This window comes from Myxocyprinus asiaticus, chromosome 6 (assembly GCF_019703515.2).
Source record: "Myxocyprinus asiaticus isolate MX2 ecotype Aquarium Trade chromosome 6, UBuf_Myxa_2, whole genome shotgun sequence".
Lineage (NCBI taxonomy): Eukaryota > Metazoa > Chordata > Actinopteri > Cypriniformes > Catostomidae > Myxocyprinus > Myxocyprinus asiaticus.
In genome coordinates, this window is record NC_059349.1 from 45,867,243 (window position 1) to 45,880,375 (window position 13,133).

At 42.0% G+C, this 13,133-nt stretch overlaps 2 protein-coding genes across 7 annotated transcripts in view; both read left to right on the plus strand.

Moving 5' to 3' along the window:
- The window catches only part of LOC127443106 (calmodulin-regulated spectrin-associated protein 2-like), an 89,140-nt gene extending 86,010 nt beyond the window's left edge, over positions 1 to 3,130 (plus strand). For all 3 annotated transcript variants that reach the window (XM_051701620.1, XM_051701622.1, XM_051701621.1), the window contains one exon: positions 1,474 to 3,130. In XM_051701620.1, the coding sequence (XP_051557580.1) occupies positions 1,474 to 1,770 (297 nt within the window). In that variant the 3' untranslated portion in view covers positions 1,771 to 3,130. The remainder of the gene's footprint in view (positions 1 to 1,473) is intronic.
- A 9,421-nt stretch (positions 3,131 to 12,551) lies between these two features.
- The window catches only part of LOC127443108 (WD repeat-containing protein 47-like), a 32,736-nt gene continuing 32,154 nt past the window's right edge, over positions 12,552 to 13,133 (plus strand). For all 4 annotated transcript variants that reach the window (XM_051701624.1, XM_051701625.1, XM_051701626.1 and 1 more), the window contains exon 1: positions 12,552 to 12,687. The gene's annotated coding sequence lies outside the window, so the exon portion shown is untranslated. The remainder of the gene's footprint in view (positions 12,688 to 13,133) is intronic.

The window sequence follows — 13,133 nt, forward strand, 5'->3', positions numbered from 1 at the left end:
AACACTGGACTTCAAGCAACTTGGGCTATGAGCTTCTCCACCCTTCCTCCAGACTCTAGGACCTTGGTTTCCAAATGAAATACAAAACTTGCTCTCATCTGAAAAGAGGACTTTGGACCACTGGGCAACAGTCCAGTTCTTCTTCTCCTTAGCCCAGGTAAGACGCCTCTGACGTTGTCTGTGGTTCAGGAGTGGCTTAACAAGAGGAATACGACAACTGTAGCCAAATTCCTTGACACGTCTGTGTGTGGTGGCTCTTGATGCCTTGACCCCAGCCTCAGTCCATTCCTTGTGAAATTCACTCAAATTCTTGAATCGATTTTGCTTGACAATCCTCATAAGGCTGCGGTTCTCTCGGTTGGTTGTGCATCTTTTTCTTCCACACTTTTTCCTTCCACTCAACTTTCTGTTAACATGCTTGGATACAGCACTCTGTGAACAGCCAGCTTCTTTGGCAATGAATGTTTGTGGCTTACCCTCCTTGTGAAGGGTGCCAATGATTGTCTTCTGGACAACTGTCAGATCAGCAGTCTTCCCCATGATTGTGTAGCCTAGTGAACCAAACTGAGAGACCATTTTGAAGGCTCAGGAAACCTTTGCAGGTGTTTTGAGTTGATTAGCTGATTGGCATGTCACCATATTCAAATTTTTTGAGATAGTGAATTGGTGGGTTTTTGTTAAATGTGAGCCAAAATCATCACAATTAAAAGAACCAAAGACTTAAACTACTTCAGTCTGTGTGCATTGAATTTATTTAATACACGAGTTTCACAATTTGAGTTGAATTACTGAAATAAATGAACTTTTCCACGACATTCTAATTTATTGAGATGCACCTGTACATTAAATGTGTAGATTATGTTTTATGTGTAGCTCAGTATGTGTTTGACAGCCAGTTGCATCTCATGAAATTTCAGTGTGAAAATAATGAATCCGGTTCTTGATTTGTCCTGATTTGTTGCATTATCTCTTTAATTTATGAAAAACAAAACATCAAAATATATCAAAATATATTTTATTTTATTGTTTTCTAATTGTCTTGAAAATGTTATACTATCTGGGCAGTTTTGTACATCCATTTTTTTATGGATATCAGTGCCGGGTTTCTAAAGACCTGAATATGTAAGAGTGTTTGTGAAAATTACAATGCATTTAATGGTTAAAAATTAGGGGGGCCTGGGTAGCTCAGCGAGTATTGATGCTGAGTACCACCCCTGGAGTCGCAAGTTCGAATCCAGGACGTGCTGAGTGACTCCAGCCAGGTCTCCTAAGCAACCAAATTGGCCCAATTGCTAGGGAGGGTAGAGTCACATGGGGTAACCTCCTCATGGTCGCGATTAGTGGTTCTCACTCACAATGGGGCGCGTGGTAAGTTGTGCGTGGATAGCGGAGAGTAGCATGAGCCTAAAACCTAACCTAACCTAGAACCTAAAAGGAAAACTTTATTTCATATTAAGTATTTGTCTTCTACAGGAAATGGAGAAAACAGAAGCCAACAGCTTCCTTATTTTGTTCCGGGACTCTGGCTGCCAGTTTCGCTCTCTGTACACATATTATCCAGAGGCGGAGGAGATCAACAAGCTGGCTGGAATCGGGCCCAAGACCATCACACCCAAAATGATCGAGAACCTCTATAAATACAGCTCTGATAAGAAACAGTTCAGCAAGATCCCCGCCAAGACCATGTCTGCAAGTGTGGATGCCATCACCATCTACAGCCACCTCTGGCAAAACAAGAAACAAAGCACGCCCAAAAGACTCTTCAAATAAAAGGCAAAATTCTCACCTCACTGGCAGTGTTTTGAAATTGCAAAGTGTACCTGCCTATTGGACCTTGTGATGCACAACCTGAATGTAACAATAACACTTGTGCAGGTTTTGTTTGATGTTCATCTGTGGCAAATTTGAGATCCAGTGTTCGACAATACACACACACATTATTCCATGTGTGTGAGTTTGCAGCACTGACTTACATGCTTCTAGAAAATTTTTATTTCAAATGTTAAACTTGTGTGGCCTTATGCTTGTCTTGTCTTGTCTTTTTATGCTATGCTTAAAGCGCAGTTACTGAGTTTAATAGCAAGTCATTGCATTGTATGAAGATGCACAACCTGCTTTTGTGTTTGCGGAAATGCAGGTCAATATTGGGGACATACTACACTTGAAGACTAACGTTGCTCTAAAGAAGTTAAAGAAGGCCATGAAGCTGAATAAGCATTTACTGGAACCTCAGAAACTGTCTTTGTCTTTATTTAATGTCCGAGTTAGTTTATATTTTGGGTAGGATTCGTAATGCTTGTTGCACATCAGCTGCTCTGGAGGAATGTGTGTGTAAAGTTAGCTTCAGTTAGAGTAGTTTGAGCGAAACGACTCTATTTACAAAATGAAAACACTCATGTTTCTCTGTATCCGTGACGTAAAAGTAATGATGGGGACTTTAACTGATGAAGTTCAGGAGCAAAACGAAACATTTTCGCTTAAGAATTATAAAATACATTCCTAGATATATTGCTATCACTTGTAGTATCACAGCCCAAAATATTGGGGTACCGCGTATGTTTGAAACATACATTTTAGGCAGTTCAGCTAAGCTGACTGTTTGAGTAGAGTAAATTTACATACTATATGAATATACCAGAGGAAACATTCTTGAATATCATATAATGAAGCTTTCAAAGAGATGGTGCATATTATTGCTAAATGATGTAACTCATTTTTAATTATGAAGTGCATTTTAAAGAGCTGGGACATTTGGCAGGCAGAGTATTGTAACATTTTGTCGTCTGGTGCAAAAGAATTGAAAGATATTTGTTATTTTTACTAAGTGAAGTAAATCATTGTTTGGATTTATTGATGCTGTACAGATATAGTTTTACATACTAAGCATATTTCTTAAGCCATTGAGTATTGCTGATATTTTTCATATGAAAAAGATGTTTAAAAGTATGGGTCAGTCCTATAAGAAGGCCCAAGTGATGAGAGCAGAAGGAAGCTGTTCGGAGAGTTGGTAATATGCACATGCCGTTTAATCTTTTTTCCAGGTCATGTCCGCTGTTTTTTTGTCATCATACTCTTTGTCTGTTTGTATTTGAATGTTAACCTCAACATAAATACAGATTTACATCCAAAACTTTGACCTATCTGAGCTGTTTTTCTCCTCTGTTATGATTCAATATTACTATCTACTTGTCAACAACATCAACAACATCAAATATTATCCTTAGTATGAGCTACTGTACTTATTACTAAGTTTTGGAAAGCCAATTTCTGTATACGCATAACTTGCCCTGACTGCAAAAATAAGCTTCTGAACATTCCCATTTTTATTGCCTAGGAAAAAGTGAGACAGTTAATTTAACACACATGAGCCTTTAGGGTGGGTTGTCACATGGGGTAAGTTGTCCTAATAAGTTCGTGCTGTTTATTGGCACTAATTTGAAGAATATTACACCTTGGTTTGAATTAGGAAATAGTACTATCTACAGTACAAAAAGCCACCATACACAACATGTGGATGTTTTGTATTTAAATTGTATTAGGCAAATGCAATTTAACGGCTTTTCAGCAATATTTAAACCATAAAACAGTTTAAAACAACTCATGATACAACATAATTGCAATCCGTAAAAATATATATAGCCTTGGGTACAACGGGGCTAAAGGCACCCCTTAAGGAAAATGTGCTCTTTTACTCTGGTCGCAAAGTATATCAAGAAAAAATTTATTTATTTTTATTGAATATTGATGGAGCAATATAGTTTGCATGAAAATAAATAATAATAGAAGGCTGTTTTGATCAAAATAATTTTTTTAAAGTTGAATGTGGGGTTATAGTACTATTGTGTTGATATAGGGGCAATAGATAAAGGGCAAAATGTGTAAACTTATGCAGATAATTTTGAGACAGCAGGTTGTAATTATACTTATTCACCATTTTCTGTTCATTTCAATCACATTTGGAATTTCATAACATCTCAAATATTCTCTAAACAAATGAATAATACTTTTGTGATTGGACTTTGAACATTCTTCATAATAACAAATCTATTCGCCCCACTTAAGAAATAAAAGGTGTTTTATGGGGCCTTTAGCCCCTGCAACAAGGGGGGCTTTTTACCTCATACTTTCACTTATTGAACAGTTATTGAAAAACTTTTGTTTTAAAAAGTGACAGTTTACCCAAAAATTAAAATCCTCTCATCATTTACTCACCCTCATGCCATCCCAGATGTGTATAACTTTCTTTCTTCTGCAGAACACAAACGAAGATTTTTACAGGAATATTTCAGCTCTGTAGGTCCATACAATGCAAGTGAATGGTGGCCAGAAGTTTGAAGGTCCAAAATGTATATAAAAGCAGTATAAAAGTAATCCATATGACTCCAGTGGTTAAATCTAGATGTTCTATGATAGGTGTGGGTGAGAAACAGATCAATAGTCAAGTCCTTTTTTACTATCATTTCAACTCTCTGCCCAGTAGGTGGTGATGTGCACAAAGAATGTGAATCACCAGAAACAAAAGAAGAAGTATCTGAAAGTTAAAGTGGAGATTTAGAAAAAAGGACTTAAAGGGGTCATGAAATGCTACTTTTATTATAATTTTATTATCTTCCCTGAGGTCATCTGATAATGTTAGTTATGTTTTTTGCACCAAAACAGTCCTAATTTAGTAATATATGATGATTTTCAACCCTGTCTCTGGCCCGCTGACTGAAACACTCAGTTTTGGTCTCAGCGTCTTCTTTAAACATCAGTGTAAACGCCCACTATTATAATTGGCTAACATCATGCAGCACCTCAAATTCAGCCATATTTGAAACTCAGTGGGAAGAGAATGAACAACCCCCTCAACATTATAAAACTAAATTTCATGGTTTACACATAACGCACATCTAACACATTGCATCCGAATATATTAAACAGTTCATCTCAAGCACAACTGTTAACACTCACAACTATAACCTATCAAACAGTCATGACATTTTAAGTATTCGTGAATGAAACTGTTTATTTACTGCTTTGCAATCGAGTCTAAGGGTTTTTAACTGCCCCGTCCTTCAATAACAGTTCCTTTGCAAAGTTTGAATTGTATTATGACTGGTTCACGAACAATCCACACTGTTATGACCCGAAAAAAACACACAAACATAGTACAAAGCATGGTGAAATGACACACACACATAGGCGCACTGAGGCGCACATCGCCAGAAACACACTCAAAAAAATGAAACGTGGTTGCTGTTGGCCCAAAGCATGCAAATGAAGTTGAAACAAAATAATGTAGTCTTGTATGTACATTAAAAGTGAAATGATTGTGTTGAGAAAAATTGGAAAGATAGTTGTCGTATTTACCGCGTTATCTCCGGTTGGGTGAATGAAACAGAGTTGTGTTGCTTCTCTAAAACTGCACACTGGGTGATACATTTGCCCATGTGCAACTGGAAAACACATAGGCATGAGATTTCTAGTTCCCAGCATGCTTTGCATGGGACTTGATCATTTATGAACGAGGATTGCAGATCATTATCAATATTTTAACAACTATTTAAACCTTTAAAAATTGTCAAACAAGCCCATTATAATACGTCACGTCTAGGTTTGTCATTACTTATTGTGAATAACTCCAGATGCTGTTTTCCGGTCATTATCTCAGGAAAGCACTTCTCCCTCTTTGAACGAGCGCTATGACTGAAAGGGTGAGCGCTGTCTGTGACTGCTGGTGTATTTTAGCATTTCTGTGCATCAAAATGAGTGGAAGAAAAAATAGTTCCGGTGCCATACAACAATTCGCTAATATAATTCATTTTTTCCACTTCGAAGCTTATGAGATCCATTAATATTCATGTTATCCAAGTAATAAGATCACTTTTTAAAAAAAACTTCAGAATCGATATTTTTATGTGAGGATTGATATTCTTGATACCACATCAGTATCGGAAGTATCAGTACTTTAGTATCGATCCGCCCATCCCTATTACACAGTAATGTTTAGTAATCTCAATACAAGTCTGTAGAGAGACTGTCATGGTTGAATAAAATTTAAACTTAAAGGTTACTTTTTTTCTTTTTTTTTTTTTTTACATCGTTAGTGCATAATTAATTTAATAAACAGTAAAAATTTGGCTGAAAGTGAAAATCTTGATTTTAGGATAATTGAACTGAAGTAGCTTAATAATTTTGGACAAAAGTAGATATTTTAACTTGATTCAGCTAAATATCACTAGATTAATCAAATGTAGTTAACTTAGGTTTATTGAAGTAAATAGAGTTACTTCTGTGTAACTTAAAGGAATAGTTCACCCAAAAATGAAAATTCTCTCATTATTCACTTACCCTGATGCCATCCCAGATGTGTATGACTGTCTTTCTTCAGCAGAACACAAATGAAGAGTTTAAGAAGAAGATAGAGCTCTGTCATGTCCTTATAATGGAAGTACATGGGTTCCAGCACTTTGACGGTCCAAAAGTCACATCTAGGCAGCATTAAAGTAATCCATGTGACTCCAGTCGATCAGTTAATGTCCTCTGAAGTGAATCGATAGGTTTATTTAAGAAACAAGTCAATAATTAAAATGTTTTTAACTTTAAATCGCACTTCCATCCAGGGCTCTGATGCCTTTTTAAATTGTCGAACTCTCGCATGATGTTCGTTCTTCCGTTGTAAATAAGCGCTGCTTCCGATTTCTCACCGATGCGCTTACGTCATGCTTTGCATCAGCTGCTGGCAGTAAGCGCTTTTTAAAAGTTAATACATTTTTAATTATCATTTTATTTTTTACACAAACATATCGATCGACTGGAGTCGTCTGGATTACTTTTATGCTGCCTAAATATGATTTTTGGACCGTCAAAGTGCTTGCACCCATGTACTTCCATTATAAGGAACTGGGCGTGGTCTGTCTGCGGGAGAGGGAAAGCAGTAAGGCTCGTCACCTGGGCTGTAATTATTCTAACACCCGTCTCTCATTATAGTGATGGTGAAGGGAGACCTGATAAGGCTCGCCAGAGCATCAGAGGAGGAGAGAGAGAGTGGCTCAGAGCAGTAGTGGAGGAAAGACCTGCAACTAAAGCTAGAGACTGTGTTCATTCAAAGCCCTATTTTGAGTTGGCCACTAAGAGCAATTTTCTTTGTGTATGTGAAGCTAAAATGTGTGTGAATAAACACTCAACTGTTCACTGTCTCCTGACTCCTCCATCACCCCAAACTTAACTTTATCACTGTGGTGCCGAAAATCCGGCTTTGGAGGAGAACGCCGTTATGGAGTCCTCACCTCACAAGTCTTCAGGACCCTCACCAGCATCCAGCAGAACCAGCATCAAGCCCTCATGGAGGAACGCCTGGAGCAGGAACAGCACTTCCAAGTCCTGCTCCAGGCAAAAGTGGAGAACTGGCAGGTGCTCCGGAGCCTGATTGCCAGAGAGGGAGCTAGCGCTGCGACCTCCCCGGAGCCCACCCCACCCGTGGCCCTGATGAAAATGGGGTTAAATGATGATCCAGAGGCCTTCCTCGACCTGTTCAAGAGGACAGCCGATGTATGGAAGTGGCCTCCCGAACAGTGTGTGGCCTGCCTATTGCCCTTAATCTCCGGGGAGGCGCAGCTAGCGGCACAGCAACTTCCTGCCACTAGCCTCCTTAACTACACCCATCTGAAGAAGGCCAGCCAGCAACAGGTTGGTCATAGCCCGGAGCAGAGTCGACAGCTCTTCAGATCCCTGAGCTTCGGGAAGCACGGCCACCCGTTTGCTTTTGCCCAACAGCTTCGAAATGCCTGCCGGAAATGGTTGCTGGCAGAGGGAACCCGCAGTACCGTGGAAGTTGTCGATCTGGTGGTGCTGGAGCAGTTCATCTCCCAACTTCCTCGAGGCATGTCCGAGTGGGTCCAGTGCCACCACCCGGTGTCGCTGGAGGAGGCCGTCCAGCTAGCAGAGAACTATACGGCGGTGTTTCCAGGAGGCAGTGAAACAGTGTTTTCTACTTTCTCTCCTCTCTCTTCTCTCTCTTCACCCCCTGTGTCTCATGTTTCCTCCCCTCCCATCCCTTTCAGTCCTGCCCAGTTCCGGCTCCCCGGAAGTGTGGGGGATCCCCGCCCAAATCCCATCCCTGGTCCAGGGGACCCCTCACCTTGTCATGTCCCTCCTACTCCCCCTGTCTCCCACCCCTATGAATGCGGAAGGAAAGCCTGGGCCGGTCTGTTGGAGCTGTGGGGAAGCCGGGCATGGCCAGGATCGTTGTCCGGTGATGGAGGTGGGGACACTGATCCGGATCCCCGACGCTCCACCGGCTGCCCCCGATTGGGCAGGGGCGTATCGGATACCGGTAAGAGTAAAAGGGGATACACATCAAGCTTTGGTGGATTTGGGTTGTTCCCAAACCTCTATCCACCAACGCTTGGTGCATGGCGGGGCATTGGGTAAGAGTAAACAGGTGAGAGTGAGGTGTGTGCATGGTGACATTCACAAGTATCCGGTGGTTACCATTGAGATACGAATCAGGGGAAAAAGGCATAGAGTTGAGGCCGCGGTTAATTCCCACCTCATCCATCCACTAATTCTGGGAAACAATTGGCCTGGTTTTAAAAATTTATTGAGGGTAATGTGTGTGGATGGGTCCTGCAAAGTGCTGTCGTGGTGTGTGACGTGCGACGCTATGGCTGGAGAGGTGGTGCCAGGGCCGTCTACTTCTGCTCCATGTCAGGATGACACAGAGGGAATTCCCATACTCAAGGGCTTCCCTGAGGGGGATTTCCCTCTGGATCAGTTGCCTGATGAGACCCTCAAGCACGCCTTTGTCCAAGTGAAAGTAATTGATGGTCAGCAGCTCCAGCCTAATGTGGCACTCACATACCCATATTTTTCTATTATTAAAGAGCAGTTGTATCGAGTGACGCAGGACACTCAGACCAAAGAAAATACAACTCAGCTATTAGTACCAAAGAGCCGCCAGGAAACACTCTTCCAGGTGGCTCAGTATAACCCAATGGCTGGTCACTTAGGTCACGAAAAGACTTTGAACCATATAATGGCCCGTTTTTTTTTGGCCGGGCATTCACGGCGACGTACGCAAATGGTGTGCGGCATGCCTTGAATGCCAGTTGGTGAATCGGCCGTGCAGCATGCTCAACGTCATATGGGAAGCTTGGGAGGAAGGGCCTTCAAACAGCAAAAACCAAATTCAATACGTTCTTGATCTTAGAGCAAAACTCCACACTTTGGGGCAGGTAACACAGGAGAATTTGCTCCAAGCACAAGAACGTCAACGCCGACTGTACAACAGGGGCACTCTACTTCGGGAATTCACACAGGGAGATAAAGTGCTTGTATTGCTGCCCACTTAAAGCTCCAAATTACTCGCCAAGTGGCAAGGACCCTTTGAGGTCACACAATGAGTTGGAGATCTCAGTTATGAGGTTAGGCGAAAAATAGGGGAGGGGCACGTCAAATCTACCACTTCAACCTCCTCAAACCATGGAGGGAGGCGGTACCTGTAGCCTTGGCGACGGTAGTTCTGGAGAGGGCAGAGCTCAGGCCGGAGGTGACTCCCAAACCAAAATCAATCACCCCAGTCCCTTGTGGAGACCACCTCTCACTGTCGCAGCTTACATACATTGCCCGGTTGCAAGCAGATTTCGCGGACGTGTTTTCACCCTTTCCCGGTTGCACAAACCTTATAGAGCACCATATTGAGACCACCCCGGGGTTGGTGGTTTGTAGCCGCCCCTATCGTCTTCCTGAACACAAGAAAAAGATTGTTCAGGAAGAATTAGAGGAAATGCTGGAAATGGGCATAATACAAGAGTCGCACAGCGATTGGGCCAGCCCGGTAGTTCTGGTACCAAAGAGCGAGGGCTCGTTCCGGTTCTGTGTTGACTACCGGAAAGTGAACGCGGTGTCCAAATTTGACACTTACCTAATGCCGCGAATTGACCAGTTTCTCGATCGGTTGGGCATGGCTCAATTTTACTCTACGCTGGATTTAACAAAGGGTTATTGGCAGATCCCTTTCACGCCAATATCCTGTGAAAAAATAGCTTTTTCCACACCGTTTGGATTACACCAATTTCTGATGCTTCCGTTCAGTTTGTTCGGAGCCCCGGCCACGTTTCAGCGCCTCATGGACAAGATCCTCAGACCGCATACGGCATATTCCGCAGCATATCTAGACAATATCATCATTTATAGTAATGACTGGCGGCGGCATATGCAACATCTGAGGGCTGTCCTGAGAGCGCTGTGGCAGGTGGGACTCATGGCCAACCCAAAGAAGTGGAAGTTCGGTATATGGGGTTCCACTTGGATCATGGGCAGATGCGTCCACAGGTTAATAAAACCGCAGCGATTGCAGCTTGCCTGACGCCCAAGACCAAAAAGGAGGTAAGGCAGTTTTTGGGGCTGGCTGGCTACGACCGGAGGTTTGTGCCTAGTTATTCTGATGTCACCAGCCCGCTGACTGGCCTTACTAAAAAGGTTGTTATCTGGCTCTTCAGCCCTTTAAATTCGAGGTGATCCACAGACCGGGGGGTGCAGATGGTTGTGGCTGACTTTCTCTCCAGGAAATGGGGGGGGGGGGTAGGCAGGCTGGATGTTGCCCTGACCTGAGTCGGCAGTGGGGGTATGTGGCATGGAGGGTGTGGTCTGTCTGCGGGAGAGGGAAAGCAGTAAGGCTCGTCACCTGGGCTGTAATTATTCTAACACCGGTCTCTCATTATAGTGATGGTGAAGGGAGACCTGATAAGGCTCGCCAGAGCATCAGAGGAGGAGAGAGAGAGTGGCTCAGAGCAGTAGTGGAGGAAAGACCTGCAACTAAAGCTAGAGACTGTGTTCATTCAAAGCCCTATTTTGAGTTGGCCACTAAGAGCCGTTTTCTTTGTGTATGTGAAGCTAAAGTGTGTGTGAATAAACACTCAACTGTTTGCTGTCTCCTGACTCCTCCACTGCCCCCGAACTTAACTTTATCACATATTCCTTTAACTCAGTAACGTGGAACCTGTTGACACAAAACGTTAATTAAATCAAACATTTAATTTTTTTGAGTCCACATCAAAACGGTCAAAGACGTCCATCTATTAGTGCATGTTTACATACACCAACAATTTAAAAAACGCAGATGTGCGAAAGAACACATCCAGGATGAGTTTTTGCTCAAAACAGCAAGAGCTGTTGAATGAAAGAGAATGTTTTTACCTCTTCAGAGTTATAACTTGATGCAACTTCTTTTAAAAGCGGCAAGATACATGACAACGGACAAAGACATCTGTCTAGTGCATGTTTATATACAAAAAATAATTAGAAATAGTCCAGATGGTCCCCTTTAGTGTTCAGGAATAGTTAGCCACACTAGGCCTGTCTGCCCTGCCCTTCTACTGTCTCTTGAACCTAGCGCCAGTGGGTTGATACACATTAAGCATTGTGGTGCGATGATGCATGTTGTTGGATGTGCAAGTACAAATGAGCAATGTCTCATGATGTCACGCAACACACATTTTAGACTGGGGAGGAAGTTTTGAGTTCTGAAATTTACAGTATGCTTTTATAGTGCAGTAACCTCTTATATGTCTAAATATTAAAGAAAATGTGATTCTCCATTTCATGACCCTTTTAAATATTGATCTGTTTATCACCCACATCTATGATATCGCATCTGAAGATATAGATTCAACCATGGAGTCATATGGACCACCTTTATGCTGCCGTTATGCGATTTTTGGACCTGCAAAGTTCTGGCCACCATTGACTTGCACTGTGAGAGCTGAGATATTTTTCTAAAAATCTTAATTTGTGTTCAGCAGAACAGAAGAAAGTCATACACTTCTGGAATGGCATGAGGGTGAGTAAATAATGAGATAATTTTCTTTTTTGGGTGAATTATTCCTGTTAATCACTGAAACAAAACTGAAAATGACAAACAAGTTTTTTTATTAATTTTTTTTGCTAAATAAATGTGATATTTCATGGATTCTCATTTAAATAAATACATTTGCAACATTTTAAACTTTTAGACATTGTACACTTTTCCCTTAATATAGTCAGTTGTATATATTATATTTACCAGTAATACAGGTATATATATATTAGCCTATTTACTGAATAGTTTTCTCATCTATATTGAACTATATATTATATTAACCTCCCAGGGTAAAAGGCACTTTTGTCCAGCAGTCAGCAGAGAATGAATTATATAAAATTACCTTAACTCACGTCCATGACTCATAGGCTATGGTCCTGATTTTAGTTTAACCTTTTTTTTTTTTTTTTTTTTTGGTCTCATTTGCAGTTCACTAATGCGTGACAACCGACTTAAACTTAAATCTCCTGCCATTTCAAAACAACGCCGTGTTTAACACCTAAAACATTTTCTAATAAACGTGCCACTTTATCAGCTTAGGATCTATTTACGAACATGCAGCTTAATGCGGATGCAATGCTACTAATCACAAATCCACATAAGCCTCAGTTTGTTAAATAACACGCAGATATATGCGGGTTAGCTCGGGTTGGGTTTTGCGGTAGTCAGGGATGTGCGGGTGCGCGCAGAGGAAGCTCGTGCTTGACAACCAGCGAGCGACAGGGACAACAAGAGCCGCTGCGCCCGGATCCACGGAATATAAACCATCAGACTGTCCGTGTCAACACACCCTCGGCGGACTCAAAGAGGATTTCTGCACTTTGCGTACATGTAGAGATTACCAGGTGAGGTTTAAATCGCTGTTCGCGTCGGTTATTGCCGTTGTTTGAGCATAGGCGAGGCCGGGGAGGCGGCTGCTGCTCAGCCTGGACGACACACACTTCTCCCCCCACGGGTCACGATATATGCCCACTGTGGATCTGGGAGGATGGCCTCGTCTGCGGTTTGTTTATTATCTTGTAAATTAACAGCCTGATGATGTGCAATGTGGCTGATGTGGATATGATCAGTGTGCACGGCCCTAATAATGCTAGGCTCAGATGGATGCTTTGCAATAAACTCATGCAGGTCCAGTGGAGAGAAAGCAGGTGAAAGCATTCTGTTTCCCACAGTGAAGGTTATGGGTAGGTGTGGCTTAGTGTTTTAAAGATCAGCTGGTAATATAAAGGCTGGAGGTTTAAACCCTAAAAGGGACAATGATCTACCGACAATGATCTACCATCATTGTCCC